General features: G+C 42.5%; 1 protein-coding gene across 7 annotated transcripts in view; it reads right to left on the bottom strand.

Annotated features, from left to right (window-relative positions):
- caskin1 (CASK interacting protein 1) overlaps nt 1–18,642 on the bottom strand; it is an 86,528-nt gene that overhangs the window by 15,565 nt on the left and 52,321 nt on the right. For 4 of the 7 annotated variants that reach the window (XM_068335974.1, XM_068335975.1, XM_068335977.1 and 1 more), the window contains exons 3-15: nt 17,395–17,492; nt 17,096–17,241; nt 14,824–14,919; nt 14,570–14,700; nt 12,635–12,743; nt 10,940–11,048; nt 10,512–10,606; nt 9,743–9,860; nt 7,511–7,759; nt 3,440–3,544; nt 2,624–2,742; nt 942–1,023; nt 398–507 (exon numbers count right to left, since the gene is read on the bottom strand). In XM_068335974.1, coding sequence (XP_068192075.1) covers nt 398–507; nt 942–1,023; nt 2,624–2,742; nt 3,440–3,544; nt 7,511–7,759; nt 9,743–9,860; nt 10,512–10,606; nt 10,940–11,048; nt 12,635–12,743; nt 14,570–14,700; nt 14,824–14,919; nt 17,096–17,241; nt 17,395–17,492 — 1,567 coding nt within the window. The remainder of the gene's footprint in view (nt 1–397; nt 508–941; nt 1,024–2,623; nt 2,743–3,439; nt 3,545–7,510; nt 7,760–9,742; nt 9,861–10,511; nt 10,607–10,939; nt 11,049–12,634; nt 12,744–14,569; nt 14,701–14,823; nt 14,920–17,095; nt 17,242–17,394; nt 17,493–18,642) is intronic. The other 3 variants (XM_068335976.1, XM_068335978.1, XM_068335979.1) reach the window with 3 other exon arrangements.

Below are 18,642 nucleotides of genomic sequence, written 5' to 3'. Positions count from 1 at the left end.
CTCTCTCTCTCTCTCTCTCTCTCTCTCTCTCTCTCTCCTCTCTCTCTCTCTCTCTCTCTCTCTCTCTCTCTCTCTCCTCTCTCTCTCTCTCTCCTCTCTCTCTCTCTCAAACACAACATTTGTCATTTGCTGGTTGAGCTGGACGTCTTCCATTCACACACTCACCGTGTCATGGCTGCATCCGAAGACACGCAGCACAGACGAGGCCAGCTGATAGAGAAACCCCTGGGACATCTTGGGGTGTGCGTGTGTGTGTGTGTGTGTGTGTGTGTTTTGTGTATAACCGTATATTGTGTGCGTGAGTGAGTGAGAGGATTGTGGTGACTCAGCTACGTTGTCATCATGCTGCAGTTTGATTGTGATAGTGTTGCTGTTTGTGTTAAAGAGACTGTCCTACCTTCCCCTCGTTTAGCACCTCCCCCTTCCTGGTCGCCGTGGCGTCATAAGGCGGCGCTTCATGGAGCGGACAGCCCGATTGGCTCGACGTCCGAGATGAGCTGGCAGAACCTGCTGGCAGAAACACGATTGGACGGTTTTCGTCGTGTAGGAGACGAGTTTCCTCATCTCAAAGCCAACAGATGATTTGTGTTCCGTGTTTTCATTTTGCAACCAATCAAATTCTGGTTTTCTAAGAATCATAATCTTGCAAACCAATGATCCCTTCCTACACATCCACCTACATCTCCTGCCTCGGCCATCTGTCTGTTGAACTAGCCAAGATCTGTAAGTGTGTGTGTGAGTGTGTGGAGACGGATGTGTGGAATAAATAAACATCTCTCCTTTTCCCAACATGACCCTGGCTTTAATTCTCTCCATCTTAGACGTTGCTTTTCCCTTCATTCTAAACAGATTAACAGTTTCATCTCCCACAGGTATTGTCACGTGATCAGGTCTGTGTTTAACACACAGTGACTGTGTTGAGGGACCTGAACCTGTCCTACCTGTGTTCTGGTCCACAGACTTGGACTGCTCCAGGAGATGCTCCTTGGCTTTGGTGGACTGGGACAACACTGTGGCTAGAAGCTGCAAACACAGGATCACACACACACACACTGTAGACCCACATGAACACACACACCTCACACTTTGTTGAATTAAAGCAACGACGTTTCTTTTGACCAGCTGTGAGAAATTATGTCAACATCAAACTCCACATCGCTCAGAGTCACCGAACTCTGGCTGGTCGGGTACACAATAATCATCTCTTGGTTTGTCAAAATACATGTTTATACTGTATTTACACATTTTTCAAAATATCATATGATCAATAATTATTGTAGTAAATATTGATTTGTACTAAAATACTAAAATCAAGTTCAACATCACAATATCCCTCGTAGTGTAGTGTACAGTGGCGCTTGAAAGCGCCACTGTAACCACAGCTGGTTATGGTAAGTAAAAAGTCCCTTAATAACCACTACTAGGTTATGTTGCAGCGCGATTATTCAAAAGCTTTTTATTGATTTACATCAAACTTGGTCAAGATTGATCTGGGGTTAAAAAGGACCCTTGTTAATATTGGGAGGGATCCAGATTTTTGGTATAATATTGGTATGGATCCAGGGGACCGATGTTAGTTCCCCAATCGGCCACTAGAGGCCAGTGTTCAGACAAATTACTGCATTAGTGTGTTATAATCATAATACTCTATAACGTATAATGTGTGGTGTCAGGCAGCAGACCCCATTTGATGGCCACATAGTACACACTGTATTATGTGTTGTTTGTATGTCAACACATTGTTTCTGGTCAGTCTGAAGGAAAAGTACTTTAGTATTTAGTAACGACATTTAAATGTCCTCACATGATGATTACAGATTAAAATTTAATAAAGAGTAAGTAACAAAAAATGCATCTTACAAACAACTTCTTGTAACAAATTGTGTTTGTATGTTGAGAACTACCTGTACATGCCGCCTGTTGCTCCATTAATTACACTGAAACTGTTTGTGAAGCTTCCAGTAAAAAAAAAGGCCACAATATAAAATTCTCATCCTCTAATTCTCTAATTTTAGTAATAAAGAGGAAAGTATAAAAGGTTGTGAGTTAACTCATGTTTATTAAATGTAAAAAGTTAAATGCCAGATAAATATAATTCAGGATAAAGACTTCACAACCTCATATAATAAACACTCAGGAACACTAAGCAATTACTTTCCACAACTGTTACTGAGCCAGTCTTCATCTGTTTGCTTCCCAAATACAAATTAAAAATTTTTCTACCTCTGCTAATCTGCTTATGTTCACCATATTTTTGTTTGTTGGCTTGCTGCAGGATTATTCAAAAATATCTGAACACATTTTCATGAAGCTTGGCGTCAAGATGGGCCAAAATAAAACTTAGGTGAGAGTAAACAATTAATTTTTTCACTTTCTCAAACTTCGTAAGATATTTTCTTAGTTTTTAGGTAATAATAATTGGGTCTTGATAAAAATTACCAACCCTTAAAGTCCTTTAAATATTTTCCCAGTGGCAAGTTTTGTTATAATTAAAATTCAACTCTTCTGCTTTCTGCCTCTTCTAGCCTACATCATGAGGTTGTGATGTGTGTGTGTGTGTGTGTGTGTGTGTGTGTGTGTGTGTGTGTGTGTGTGTGTGTGTGTGTGTGTGTGTGTCTGGTACCTTTACCCCCTCAGCCTGTGCATGGAGGATGTGCGCTGCGCTGCCGGCGCTCTGACCGCTGCCTGATGACCTTACGCTGGTCACACTGCCAGAACTCCCAACACTGCTGCGGTCTCCACCTGCAAAACACACACACACACACATGCATTCACACACATGCATGCAACCGCCCAAAAACAATATGCATAGACTCTGTGCATACACATGCAACAAACAGATGGATGCATACGGCGACACACGGTGACACACACACACACACACACTCTGAGTGGTTGTGTGACTCTCCTTTGAAATGCACTGGGCAGCAAGTGGTTAAATGGACAGGACAGACACACAGGGTGACCCGGGACATCACAGGACGGGAGCACTGAAACAACTTTTGCTCTCTCTCTCTCTCTCTCTCTCTCTCTCTCTCTCTCTCACACACACACACACACACACAAACACAAACACACACATCTTTCCCATCACTCTCCTCCCTCTAAACATTCTTGTTCTCTCTCACATGAAAACACCGTCATACATCCAGCTGGAGAGACACACAGACTGTGGACCGATGCGGATGGCTGCAGTCCTACACATAAGGCCGCTGAGTTCAGCTTTGGATGGAGGGGTAAACAGGACATGGGGGACTGTCACACGGGGGTCAAAGAGTATCTGAAAACCTTCAAACATCATTTTTTAGCTCCAACAAACGGGTGAACGGATGAAGTCTGCTCTTTGGACGCCGTTTGGAAAGATGTCGGATACTGTTTGACCCCTGGTCAGAGTTCATGGAGTAAGGTTTGAGGGTTCAGCGCAGCGCGGCCTCGTTACCTGCCACAGGCTTGCGCAGTACCCAGATCTCTTCGTTGGAGCCTCCATGGGGCCCGCTGGACGGGGTGGGAGAGCTGTGAGGACTTGCCTCTGAGCCGCGACAACCTTCAACACAGAACACCACCGTTAGCCGCTAACCGACGCTACGCTGGCCTTGGGAGCATTTCTAGCCTTTTACAATTATATATTGTCACTTAAACCAGCAACGATTGACAGCTGGAAGCAAAACTTCCAAAAAGTCCTGATAGACTAGTATTTATCAGCTGTTTGCATAAACCAAATCAAACCAAAATAGTTCAAATAGCAGATTAAAACCAATAAGATTAATGCCTCATTCAATTATCCAACTAGTCTGTGATCCCTGACGACTGCAGTCTGTAAATGATTCAACCCTTAAACCAACGTCTCTAGTTCTTAGTCGACCCTTTAGCTGCTATGACCTGCTTCTGGCAGCCTTCCTGAGGAATCTCAGCCCATTCCTGCTGAACAAACACCTCCAGATCCTGAATATTCCTGGTTTACCTGCTGCAGACACCTTCTTCAAGTCCCACCAGTGATTTTCAGGGGATTCAATCAGGTGACTGTGACGGCCTCTAGAATGACCCAGGACTCCTTCTGGTGGACTTTGGGGTCTCCTTGGGATCATTGTCGTTTTTGATATCCAGCTGTTTCTACTAGGATTCCTTGATTCTGATGGAATCCATCTGACCCGTCAGAGGGTCTCTACTGCTAAAGTAAGTCTCTGAGGGTTGTCTCAGTATCTGACATCTGATGTGAGTTCTTTAACTTTTTGACTTGGTTATTGCAAACAAGGTGATAAAATAATATATAGTTCCAACAAACAATAAAACACGAGGGCGTGAATGATTTTGCTTCGAACTGAACGTTTCTGTTGACTCTACTGTAGCCGAAAAGGATAAAAATATAACCCTGCAAAACTATTATCTTTTATAAATTGATAAAGCTATACGGTTATTTATGCGCTACCATTCATTTGTACTGTATATCTGTCCATCTGGTAAATTCAAGATCAATATCTGCGTTCCATTCAGGTGATATTTTTTTGGTCATCTTAAGAGAACTTTTTGTACTCCAGCTGCTCCAGTGGCTGACTAGCTGCTGTTGGTGGAAAGGTGACGTTAGGGGCTAAGAAGCTAAACCTTTTGGCTAAAAGAGGCTGAAAAGCTCCACAAAGCTAACAAGAAATCTCTGCAGATCTCATCAAAACAATAAACTCCTTCTGTGTCGCTCATTAAAACATTACACTCAGACTTATCTTAAAAAATTTGTAATATTTATGCAGCACTAAACTGAATTTAATGGTATGACGAAGTAGTTGCTGCGAAGAAAATAAGACTAATAAATACAATAAGAATATACTTTTAGGATATTATTAGTTGAACTTTTGATCAGTTTATACCAAAACACGGATTAAAATATTCATCATGTTACTGTATTTAACACCCACACCGCTCTAGCCCCACATACACTAGTGAGTAACACTACTAATGACTTTTGGGGATTACAGACAATCTGCTGGATTTAGAAGGAGGCGGGATTAATTGGGGTTAATTAAATTAATTGTGAATTTCCCTAAAAGCGCTAAAAGACAGAAATGACCAGGGGGGCCAGCAGGAGAGAAGGGGGTGGATAAGGGCAGATACGGGGGGGTTTCTCTTATACATAAGATCCACTCGCACACACCACACTTTCATTCACCCATACAGCACATGGTCACACACACACAAAGAAAAATACAGCATATATATATGTATGTATATAGATATATGAAAACATCTATATACGTATAGTACAGAAATAAACCCATAACATGTATATCTGTGTATATACACATATATGCCATAATGTACATACACATACATATATAATACATCCATGTGTGTTTGATTATATATGTCAGCCTTTGTCATGATGGGGCTGCTGTAGTGCATTTGGAGAGTGTGTTAAACCATCCAAACCGTTGTGATGAGGGTTTATAAATGGTTTATATGTGAAAGCCAACAGTGCTCAGAGAAACACACACACTGAAATGTATTAGCGTTGTGTTGCAGCTCCTTCTTGTGGCCATTTTTGCATCCCAAAATGACCCCAAACAAAAGATGTGGGCCACCATCATTTCACACAGGTGCTGCTTGGAACCAGAGTTTAGGTAGAAGATACAGACGTGAGGTCAGACTTTATCTTTTTATTTGTTGTGGTGCCGGTGCTCATGAACTTTTGGACTTACTGTGTGACAGAAAATTTGCCCCAAGGGGTTTACCACCCCAGAGGCAACAAACGACGTCAGCGAAGGCCGTCATCCACCGATTAGAGTTCACTGGTGACAGTTGGTGAAAGTCTTACCTGGAGAACATCCCAGCTCCGTTTCCTAACCGTGTGGGTCTCTTACACAACAACTGACCTTTAGTAACTTGTATAAATTCAGCATGTATATTTAAAACTTTGTCTTTGGGAAAGGGTGCGTTCAAAAATACTTTCAAGAACAATTAACATTACAGTAATCAAAATGGAAATTCTAGCTGAGAAAATATCACTTCTTAATATCAAAGCAACACCTCCGACTAAAGTGTCATTATAGAGATATTAACTTCCTGAAATATTACATTTTTAATTCAAAGGTATTAAAAATTCCCATGATACTTATTTCCATTGTTTCCTTCATCATCGCCACACACACACACACACACACACACACACACACACACACTGACACACACTCCAAAGGTGCCACTGAGGTTAATAGGATCAGGCAACACTCAGGAAGAAGACACAACAGAGACACGGTTGTTCACACAGTTGTGTGATGATTGTGTGGAGACGAGCAGGTCGTCTGGGAGGAAGGGACAGCGGCGTGAGAGAGGAGAGAACCAGGAGGAAGAGGAGGGACAACAACCACGAAGAACCAGGAAGCAAGACTTCCAACACAAAACAACTCAACACAGGTCTGAGGTGTGTGTGTGTGTGTGTGTGTGTGTGTGTGTGTGTGTGTGTGTGTGTGTGTGTGTGTGTGTGTGTGTGTGTGTGTGTGTGTGTGTGTGTGTGGTGGGGGATCACTACAGGAACCTGGACCCTTCATCCATTGTTAGGATGCACCACAGGAGTGAAGCTTTGTCTTATCTACTCTGGTGTGTTTGTGGCTCATTCCAGAATAAACAACTAATCCTCAAACATCACGATCAGGACAAATGTTGATTTCACAAATCTTCTCCTGCAGCGCCATCTTTGTTTACACGACAGAGACAATTTCAAAAAGCTTACACTCAGGATCAGCTGAGATTGTCGCCAACTTTAAGCTGCGACACAAAATAAGTAGACAGTCCTCGGGTAAAGATCAGTAATGCAACAACAGTACCAGAGATATATCCTCTGCAAGAAATAAAAGCTCCATTTTCACCTTGAAACTTTCAAAAGCTCCGCCCATTTTTTGAGAAAACAAATTTCATTAAATCTCAGTTTAAATATATAGCCTGGAATCTGCAGCCAATCGGAATCCAGCGCAGGAACGGCGCAGTCCTTCACAGAAACGATGGAACAATATAAGTATGTCCAGTGCGTTTTCAAGTCTGCATGGAGGTGTGATAAATAATTACATCTGGATGGTTTATGTCAATGAAACACCTGTGGAATAGGTTTTTAGTATGATGTTCTCTGAGTGACTGTCTCACATATTCAAAGCAATGACAGACAAACAAAATGCATTTTCTCATCTTTCCCGTCCAAAAAGTTGCCTCTGACTCTCAGTGATGGATATGAAACAGCAAAACAAAAGCCGTACAGTATGAGCAAACAAGTACATGAAATCACATAAATAATGATTCGTAACAGAAAACTTCAATGGATGCCTTCTTAGAACAGCAAGAACACCTGTTTAGAATCTCAAATGACCAATCAGAAATAGAGTTTATTCAAGCTGAAAGCATCTTTTGAAGCTTTAATAATAATAATAATAATAATAATAATAATAATAATAATAATAATAATAATAATAATAATAATAATAATAATAATAATAATAATAATAATAATAATAATGAAAGAGGGGGCGTGTACCTGGGGCAGTGGGTGTGTCTCCCTGTGGAGTTGTCACGGGCGACTTGTTATAGCCAAAGGAAGTGAAAAGTGGAAGCAGTGGCTGATGGGAATGTGGTGGTGGAGGAGGAGGCGGTGGAGGCAGGATATGGATCTGATGGAACGTGGTGTCGTTGCCGTTGACTACCGCGTTGGCAGGGGCAACCGTCGCCGGAGGAACCAGCGGTATCTTTTGAAACTGTTGAGTGCAAATGACTGTGCTGGCCAAACCTAGATACGAGCCACCGTGACGACACACACGCACACGCAGCCGGCCAACAGTGAAGCACCGCCACGGAACAAACAAACAAACAAACAAACAACAGAACAGAGAATTACACGCAAGAAAGAAGGGGGAAAAAAAAGAAAAATTAAAAACAAAGGCTGAGGTTTAAAAATCAACAAGAAATCAAAGCTTGTGATGGACACGGCAGATGTAGACGAAGAAACAGAGAGGACCAATGTCGCTGGAATGAAACGTGGAGTCGGACACGAGGAGATGGATGGTGAATGTGCAACAGAATGTGAACATGTTGGTGGTGAGCTGCACTTTTCTTCATCCAAACTCATAAAGTCTGCCGTTGTCTTTGGACAACGAGTACAAACTGTTCCTACTAGAGCTTCACACGAGGACTTTGTTGAAAAGCCAAAAAGCTTTTAGCATCAAAAGAGGGTGCAAAAGTGATTACAAAGCCAATAAATCTCAAGACAGCTCTACAAAATATCTACAGTTGGCTGGAAACCGCTATCCTAAGTAAGTATTGAGGTGGACAATGTACAGGTTCTATCCTCTATCAAGTCAATGATTGATCAGTTTACTTTTTTGCTGTAGAGATTAACTTTAGTGCTTGAGAAAAGCTTTTTACTTCTGGTGGACACTACTACAAGTCAATCTGAAGGATACATTTTAGGAAAATATTTTCAAATAAAATCTATGTTTTACTGATGTCCTCGTCACCAATTACAAAAACCACGCTGATGTAGCATCTGGTCTGAAGAATAAAGGGGTAAATCAGTCATAGCGCCGTGCAGAAGGGACTGAACGGGGAAAAATACAATTAAAATTTGTTGAAACAGCGGGGCAAACGCTAAAACAGCTGCTGCAGCCCCGAGCGTGAGTTTAGCTGTCTGAGCTACGTGGTGTTCTGATCAGGATCAGACTACACCAAAGGGATTTTACTGACACGTAGATGTAAATGGACCAGAGAGTCCATTCAGGTGACCAATGAAGACAGAGATGACCAGAACGTGAGAGAGGAAACACGAGTGATGAGAATGAGAATCATGTGACGACATGGAGACGAGCAGAGATCATAAAGGACAGACAGATATCCAGACGAGGACCAAGCAGACATGACACGACAGAGAGACAGACAGATGGACACCAGGTACCAGTCCTACAGACAGACAAGAATTCAGTTTAGAAATCTGAGCCTCTTCCTGACGGCGTCACGGCGCTAAAGGATGAGGAATGGATGCGAACGTTCTCTGGAGATCCCACCAGAGAGCTAGACGTTCATTTGGTGAAACAAAACGGAGAGAAGACATTAAGATAAAGGGCGGAATCTTCGGTGGTTAGTTGGTCTGTATTGTCATAAAAACTTAGATTATACCTCATAGCTTTGTGTTAGTGCTAAATTGGAGGATTGATACCACTTAGGTTAGATTAGCTCATTTGTTGGACATAAATGGGAATAAAACTAGTGTGAATACTCAGTGCGTAGAATTTGCGCATCAGATGATCAAATTTTCTTACCTTTTTAACAGATTTAGACTAGTTCTTTACCCCAGCTGATGATTCTGGGCTACTTATACTAAGCTAACAGAAGAAATTCTGGGTTTTGCCAGATGACGTGTGCAGACGTAACGCCTGGACTAGGACAGGTGGGTGTTGGGTCCGATGTGCTGCAGAGCTTCTCTCCCAGCCTGATAAACTCTATGAAATGTGCTGATGTTCGTTTCCTAACCTGCATCGTGCGGGGGGGGTGTCTAATGAGACGTTAATCTGAAGGGCTCCTTCCTTCACTTCCTTCATCGTCCTCTTTTCCTGTCTTTGTCTACGTTCTTCCGTTGCCTTTACTCCAAACGTGTTTCAGAGCCCCGACAGATTAGAGCCACGCTTCCTCCAGTCAGTCAACATTAATAGGTACTCCAACACCATCACATGCACACACAAACACGAGTGCACGCACACACACACACACACACACACACCTGTGCGCTTGCTGATGACTTCCACCATGGTAGAAGGGAAGTAGCCCACTCGATCATTTCCCGTCCGGTTGTCATGGATACAGCCTTTCCAGCGTCCGTCGGGGTGCTGCTCCAAAACCTGTCCAGTTTCACAATGAAATTAATTGAATGAAGAATCTTTTAATATTTTCAACGATTTCTTACATTTTGCAGTGCAGTGTTTTCACAGAAACTGGCTCTACTGGTTAGAACAGAACAATTTTTAGTCAAAGAGCAGGAACTGAGGTGGGATTCTTCTCCTTAATCTATAAAAATGCAAAAACAGAATCTTCTAATCCGTTATCAGACGGCCTGAACACAACATGGGCTCTGGGAAGGACAATTCATATCTACACAGACCACAGACACTTTTTTTTTGTAATTAAAATTTTTTTTAACTAATTTTTTTTATTTTAATTTCTAATTTTAACTAATTAGAATTGATAATTATATTTATCACTTTGGGTCAGGACAGCACATAACCCTAAATGTTTCCACAGACATGTCTGACTCGTAGAAAAATCTACCAGATTTTGAGAGTTTGATCTAAAATAATCACTGGAAAATATCCTCTGGGATGTGAAGACATGAAACTTGACGTTGTTCACAAAAAGCAAAGACATTACAGGAATAAAATAAGTAAGAAACGGACGCGTGAATATCTGGAACCTCAAAAAACGCCTCGTCTAAAATCATTTGATGTCAGAAACGTGCGTCTGACCAGACTGACGTGCGTTTGGTGGGCGGTTACCGTGATGACGTCTCCTGCCTTGATGTTCAGGCTGGTCAGGTCGTAGTTGTTGCAGTAATCCTTCAGAGCCCGAACCTGAAGGGCCGCCGACGCGTCTGACCCACAAAAAACACAAGACACAATCCCTAAATACACATTATTATAGATTATAGATTGTAGATTGTGTCTGTGTTTTGTGAAATACAATCCTATACAATAAAACTGTCATTACATCATCAGCTGACGTTCTCATTTCAAACACGCACGTTGTTTTTTGGAAAGCAAGAATTAAAGAAGCACTTTAACGTTGAAGGAGACTCCAATAATTGATATATTTAGCCTGTACGGCAAATAAACAGCTTTCTGCCAGCAGACAGTTAGCTTGGCTTAGCACATCCATCCATCCATCCATCTATCCATCCATCCATCCATCCATCCATCCATCCTACCCCTCAGCAGTTGTTTGATCTCTCTGCTAGCCTGTGTGGCGGTGAACTGGTAGACGATGTCCAGGGCCGTCTGGCTGTAGGTGTTTCTCACGGTGGCGTTGATACCGCTCTGTAGAGGAGAGAGGACGACTATTATATTATATTATTATATTATATTTTCTCTTATATTTTTTTAATGGACACATAAACTGAGATGACTCAGAGCTTCTCGTTCCAGTTTAATGAAGAAAGCAGACATCAGTGACCTTAAACCCTTGACGACCCATCCTTTCTCACCCCCCCCCCCCCCATCATCCTATCATATTTCAACTGGAAAAGCAAAAAAAAGCTGCAGAGCAATATCACTTTCAGATCTGCTGAAAATAGGTCAAAGCACAGAGATACATGCAGACTAAAGATGCTTCCAGGGTAAAAACTCCTAACCTTTAAGAGTCCAGGGTTTAAATGACAGAATGAGTTTCTCATGCTGGAACCCTCACAGCCATTAAAACACATTCCCTCTGTTGTTTTCATAACCCCCCGTGGGACTTTAATGACACCGGCACGGATGGGTAATTTCCTTCAACCTGTATTGCTGAGCGTGCAGCATTAGTTTTCATAACTGTCTTTGTGATATTACATGGAGATGCAGGATAGTTGTTTTTTGTTTTTTTAAATTTCATGATTAAAATACAAGGCTTTGAATTATTTTCATACTTCTCAAGCAACCCTAGTCAGTGGTAGCTCAGTAAAAGTCTTTTTAGACGGTAAAGATCTGATGTATGTGTTGTGGTGAACAGTGACAGGTAACAGGTTCATATCAGTGAGCTGGTTTTCATCCTCAACCTGGACGGCTGGCCCGCAGCCATTTTTATTTAACGGCAAAAAATCTCCAAGATTCCATCCATAGATTCTCACGATGCATTAAAAAAAAAAAGCCCTTTGTTTTAATAAATGAATAAATATTTGTGCTTTAATTCAATTAATGAAAAAATGACATCCAGTCCTTCCTCGGGGTACTCTCTGTACGCCACAAACGTTGTGATGACGGACTTTTGTTTACATGACTCCAATCTCATCTATTGTCCCGACACGGAGAGAAAAGTTCAAATCTTGTTAGAATATTTGATCGTCTTTAATTTAATGAAATTAAATAATATAAGTTCAAAGGTGAACGGCTGAAGAGCTGAAAAACCACCTGAAACGAGACAAGGGACCCGGGGGAAACACTTTATCTTCATTGTTCTATATTTTATTCATTTAAACATTTATAAGGTTATCAAATGTGTTTTATGTGTAACAGTAAATAATTCATTCATTTCTTAAAGACGAGACGATTTTTACAGTAAGTATATTTATAATCGTCTTGTCTTCAGCTGCTTATCGGAATGCGGGTCATGGGTTATGTTTGAGGCTACCCCCGGGTGACTGAGGCTGAGTGGACTACACAGCACTACAACAGTAACACAGGGGGGGTGAGATCTATATAAATGTAGTGGATTATTTGACGCAGTGAAGGTGAAATGATATCTAAGCATCAACAATGACTTCCTGTCACTGATGCATCGATGATGAAAAGATGGATCTCAAGGTGGTTGAGTCTGCAGCTCTGGTGTTTAAAGGGAGCGACCAGCTTTCGGGTGTTGTTCTCCTGATGCTGGGGGGTTGGAGTTGGTGTGTGACATGAGTTCTAGTCCCCACTGAAGTTCTGCTTACCTCCAGCAGGAGTCTCACTGCCTCGGTCTTCCCACACAGAGCTGCTTCATGCAGGGCCGTGCCGGCTTTGGTCTGTCTGTTGATGTCGATGCCCGCCTGGATCAGCAGCCTGGAAGCAGGAGAGGAGGGCAGACAGGAGGAAGTGTGAGTACGGGGAGGGGTTCATGGAGATGGAGTGAGAGATGATGAAGGAAGGAGGGAGTGAAGACAAGCAACGAGATGAACGAGGGATTGGAAAGAGACGGTGAAACAGGAAAAAGAGTCATGAAAAACCAGGAAATCAAAGCGACATCGTCTCTGATTTAGAGGTGAACAATCAAACGACTGAACCAATCAGGCTTTAGTCCGTCTCTGAATTCTGTCCCCTCTGAACATGTCACCATAAGTCTATTTGTTCCCCCCGACGACGAGCATTTATAGCTGAAATAACACAAGTGTCCCATCTGAAACACTTGGGGCTGTGTCATAGATCACATTAAGGTCTCAATGACTCAATATTTAAATTATAATCATGTTTGAATTTAAAATTTACATTAACTATTAAACCTACATCTGACCCTTCCTCTACACCAAGTTTAATGGAAATCTGTGGATCTGACAGTCAACATCAGGACTAGGTGGAGACATAATGTCCTCAGTGAAGGTGGAACATGTTGGTTTGAATGAACACTCTCTGGATAGATCATTCCTTTACACTTGCTGGTACCAGATATTATTGGTTCTTCTCTGGACCACATTTTGTAGAAACCCCTCTGGTAGTTTTTGAGTCATCTTATTTAGAGTGAACAGAATCTTACATATTACTACTGCAGGCATGTAATGTCTTACATTTACAATTTAAATACTAATAAAGCTCTCTGCTAGCTGCTCAATCAAAACTCAAGTAAATCAGGTCCTAAACACGTTATAACAAGAGTTTAAACTGTGGAGAACACGAGGAACCATCTCAGAGACACAAAGACCAACGGCATACAGCAGCCGTACATCAAGGCAATTATTCAGATGTATTTTTCATGAATTCAGTATCTTTGCTTCCATCAATCCTTCCTCATCCGAGTCTTCAGACTAACATGAAACCGTTCTGATGAAAGCGTGGCTCAACTCCAGTTAGTTCCCTCCGTCTTATCTTCCCTGGACTGGAGTCCAATCACGACTTTCTGTTTCTCTTCCCTTCATTTTTGTCTGGTCAAGCAAAGCAAACACACAATACACACACACACACACACACACACACACACACACACGAACCTATGTCTTTCAGGATGGTTTTGGAACGCTGAGGGGTAAAACAGCCTCTGTGGTGTGTGTTCATTTGGAGTGACACACACTATTCTGCTGCCATCCTTCACCCTGAACGCCGTCCTCGCCATGACGACAAATGTCTCTTTGCCATGACGCTCTCTCTCAAAATCAGAAACAGGACTTAGATGCACCTCTCAGCTAAACGGGTTGGGATCGACCGTACAGGTCTTCACCTCCCTGTGGGACACGTTTTCCGTGACGCTGTGGATAATCTGATCATTTTGTTTCGTGTGCTGTGATACGAACACGTTTTCCCAACAAGCTCCTGAAGGCATCAAACCCATTCATTCTAGTGAACTCCATACGGACCTCTCTGTTTTTACCTGCCTCTGTTTTTACTCATAAAGTTGTCACATTTTTATGTACGGTCGTCATGAAGTCCAACAGAGAGTCAGATTCAACACAACCTCAGTTAACTGTCTCTCAACAAACACTTCCATGTATTATTATAGTGGGATTATAGTGGGAATTTTTAGTTTATTGTTGAAAATGTGAACACTGGAAGTTTTTTAGAATTTTCCAGCGTCATGGAAAATTGGTGTGTGTGTGTGTGTGTGCGTGCATGTGTGTGTTGTGTGTGAGTGTGTGTGTGTGTGTGTGTCAGAGCATTCCTGGAAGGTTGGCGTTGTGTACCTGATGATGTCGATGTGTCCGTTCTTGGCGGCCAGGTGCAGAGGAGACGTTCCGTTGGGGTCGCTGGTGTCTCCCTTTTTAGGTTCCAGTAAAGCAGCACACATGTTGCTGGACAACAACAACTGAACCACCTGCACACACACACACACACACACACACACACACACATACACACACAGAACACATGATCAGATCCACAGGCTGTCGTTGGTTTCTGCTCCTCTTATTAAACTCTGAATCGATGGGTTTCTTACCCCGACTCTGCCGAACTCACAGGCCAGATCCAGAGGCGTTTTTCCTGCATTATCCACGATGCATGGATTGGACTGGTGCTGCAGCAGCATCTCCGACTGGAGACACACACACACACACACACACACAGCATGTGAGGGAGAAAAACATCATTAGTCTGAAACCAGAATGCAGCAGCTCGTGTTCCAACAGGAACCAGAGCCATAGATCACTGTCCTGTTCTAGCATCTCTGCATCGGTAAAAGCCTGAATAGAATTTAAATCCTCCTTTTCCTTTCAAAGCCCTTAACAGCCACAATCTATTCCTGTTTTTGGAGTGTATTTTTGAAACGGAGGAAAAATTTTAAAAAAAGGATTAGGCAGATTCTAAACTTTCTTCTGGACCAAGCAAAGATGTCGATTTTATCCAAGCAGGAGGAAAAAGGTTGAAGGTTCGTCTGACTGAGGTGCAGGAGCTATTTTAAGAAGAATGTGTCAAACAAGAATCAGAATCGATTTTAACTATTTCAGAGCTAAGAATGATTTAGACACTTTTACGAACCTATGGTGTGTCTATTTCTCCATTCAAAGCAGATGGCTGAATATTGAGTATATGTTCAAAAAGCTTTTCCTTGCCTACGTCGCCAAAGTTCTTGCTCATGTGGGACAAGTTGGGTTCTATAAAAGCAGGTTTTTCCCTGCTTTACCTGGAAAGAGCCTTGAGATAACGTTTTGTAATAATCTAATTGAATTGAACTGTTATTGAGACAATAGCCTGAAGCTGTTGTCTCAATAGTATTGATGGATGTCTCTCACAGAGCTCTGTCCAATCAGTCGTGACATATCAAGCCCGTCGCTCGTTCACTAATTCAACTCAGTGTCTCCTTTACGGAGTATTCCACTAGCCTCTCCATCCTGTCAGCATCCGCTTCAGCTGCGTCAGTCAGAAACTAAACCTCCGTGAGTTAAATCGAGTTCGAGAACAAAGAAAATAATCACAGCTTCCATGAAAAAGACTCGTTACACCGGGCCAGCCATGAGCTGGAGTGTGTGTGAACGTCAGAGCAGCTGCTATGGAAACCAGAATGTTTGGCTGGCTATCTCCATACCTGCGGCGACCTTTGCTAGACTCTGATGGCTAAAAGAACACCGTTAACTGGAGAGAGGAATCTGTGAGGTCACAGGTTACCAGAGGAGAAGCACATGGACTGAGCAGATCCCCAAATGTCCTACAGACCCTCAACATCCCAGAGTTACTGGGGATCAGATTTTAGATTTAAAAAACAGGTCAGTTTGTCTTCATTCTCAAATTCTCCACTTATAATCTGGAATACAATCTAATCTGTCACTTATGTCGTTGTGAAACTATTATTAGGTAACAAGGACACACGTGTTACACAAAAAACACACACGCTAATGCTACGCTCAGAACCTAGATTATGGAAGATGTCTGAACAGGACAGAAGAGAAGAGGGTCACATCATCAACATATATCACAATAACTCGATGCTCTTCATCCTCCTGTCACATTAAATGTGAGACTGCTTTCTGTTTTGCTAAAAAAAAAGGTCAAAAGGTCATAGGAAAGACTAGGAGAGGAAAGTCAGGAAGCTGTTCGTACTGAAGACACACGATAATCAGTCTGTCCTGTTTGTGCCCCTAAATGATTTTGATTCTAGTCGGCCTGCAGCGGGTCCATGTTCATGGACGCAGAGAAGTTGGATTAAAAGGTGAAGGTTTAAAAGGTGAAGGTTTAAAAATGATGAGAAACAGTCTATTTTAGTCTATTGTTACAGAAGGTAAATACTACAGTAGATTCTCGAGATACAAGCTGCTTGACATACGAGTTATTTGAGATACGAGACGACATCCCTAATTTGGTTCAACATAGGAGCAAACATCTGAGTTCTTTACCACGTGTTATCATGTGTTAGGGCATGTAGACAACATCAGCTGGGATCGGATCTCCTTCTTGTTCGTGTAGTAAAGACCTAGCCCGTGTGTTCTTGTGACTTTAGCTTTTCTTTTCATACTTCATTTTCATGATCATTGTTTACTCTGTGGGATTGTCCCAATGACTGACCGCTTTCACAATCAATATAGTTGTCTATAGATATATATCTATATGATTACAGATGCTTTAAAGGAGCCAATCACTGGGAAACACACCATTTCAGCAGCGATGAAGCCCGTTCTCTGCTTCAGAAACAGGGATGCTTCTGGACCGATTCCTGGTTGGATTGGCCTCATCCTTCACTCCGAACTTTGTTTTTTAGGTAATGTGTTTTCACTCACCACGTCATAGTGACCATGCTGAGCTGCCAGGTGGAGAGGAATCTGTCCTTCATCTGATTGGCCGTTCACAGATGAACCAGATTTCAGCAGCATCTTCATAGGCTCCGCCTTCCCCTGCCAGGCGGCGTAATGCAGCGGCCGCATACCTGCTCGTACAAAAAACACACAGGCAGAACATCAACACCTTATATTCAAGATTATTGATCGCTCAGTATCTGTGTGTGGGAGCCGGACCGATACAGCAGCGTTTGCTTTCCCTCTGCGTCTGCTCCACACACATCGTACTTTTCTGCTCTCACCTTTCTGGTCTCTGATGTCCACAGCGGCCTGCGACTCCAGCAGCAGAGTGATGAGCTCCAGGTTCCCGTTGAGCGCGGCATGATGCAGCGGAGAGAACCTGCACAGGCAGAACAAGACGCGTCACGTCGGCGTCAGTTCTGCAGCTCTGGAGGTTTTTACACCACATGACCACAAACACAGAGGCCAGCATGACAAACAGATGTAACAGCCGGGGGATTACAAACATCTAATGGTGAGATGGAGGACAAAATAAATGCACAAGAGTCGAGTACATTATGTAAAGGATAATGTTGTGTTGTTTGTAGCAGATGAGATTGACACGCTAGCGTTGATGGACGATCACGGGAGGGTGAGAGAAGATGAGAACATGCATGACCTGAGGACCGAGGCAAACATGACTGCACGCACACATGACATCTCTGTGTTCCCTCACACACATCTCATCTCACACACACCAACAGCGTCTCCTGACAACCCCGTCGGACAGCTTTAAGAGGGGGTCAGGCTTTAAAGTGATGACCCATGAAACGAAAGCAGCTGGTCAGTGGAGCGTTGGTCAAAGTTTGCTCCGGGCTTGTTACGACAGAGGAGCCCAGTGAAGAAAGGAAAACCGTCTCAGAATCGCTGCTGGAGCGTTTACTGCACTCCAAGATGTGTTTTCTATTTAGACAGGAAGTCACCTCCTCAGTATGATGATGACTGGTGCTGTTCAAACGTATGTGAATACATTTTACGTGCTTAGGCACCCACCCATTATAGGGGTACACATGATATTTCATGACAAAATATCGAAAAGTGTGCGAGTTATACCTCAGGCAGAACAGACAAAAGAAGACGATCACCACTCGGTCCAATTTGTAACAAGGCAGACATAGACTGCAACATCCCTTGACACACCAGAATTCAAAATTTGACCCTGACCTTCTGTCATAATGGTCGCAGCAATTGATTCTATATTGTACTATCGAGTATGACATTGACCTTGTTTTCCAAAGGTGAAGGTCATCATCACATTTTTGTGCCACTGACTTCCTGAAAATGTTGCTTTTTGTTTTGTGATTGTATGTCATCAGGTTTCAGGGATGTGTACATAAAAAGGTATGAAAGGGAAAATTTGACCTTCAACTAGTTTTTCAAGGTCAATGTTGTGATGTAATGTTGATCTAATGTTCACCCTTGCCTCCCTGAATATAACGCCTTTTGTTTCAACTTGTTAGAGATATGAGATACGTGCAAAAAAATGTACA

The sequence above is a fragment of the Antennarius striatus genome, chromosome 16 (assembly GCF_040054535.1).
Source record: "Antennarius striatus isolate MH-2024 chromosome 16, ASM4005453v1, whole genome shotgun sequence".
Classification (NCBI taxonomy): domain Eukaryota; kingdom Metazoa; phylum Chordata; class Actinopteri; order Lophiiformes; family Antennariidae; genus Antennarius; species Antennarius striatus.
This window is presented reverse-complemented; position numbering and strand designations above follow the sequence as displayed.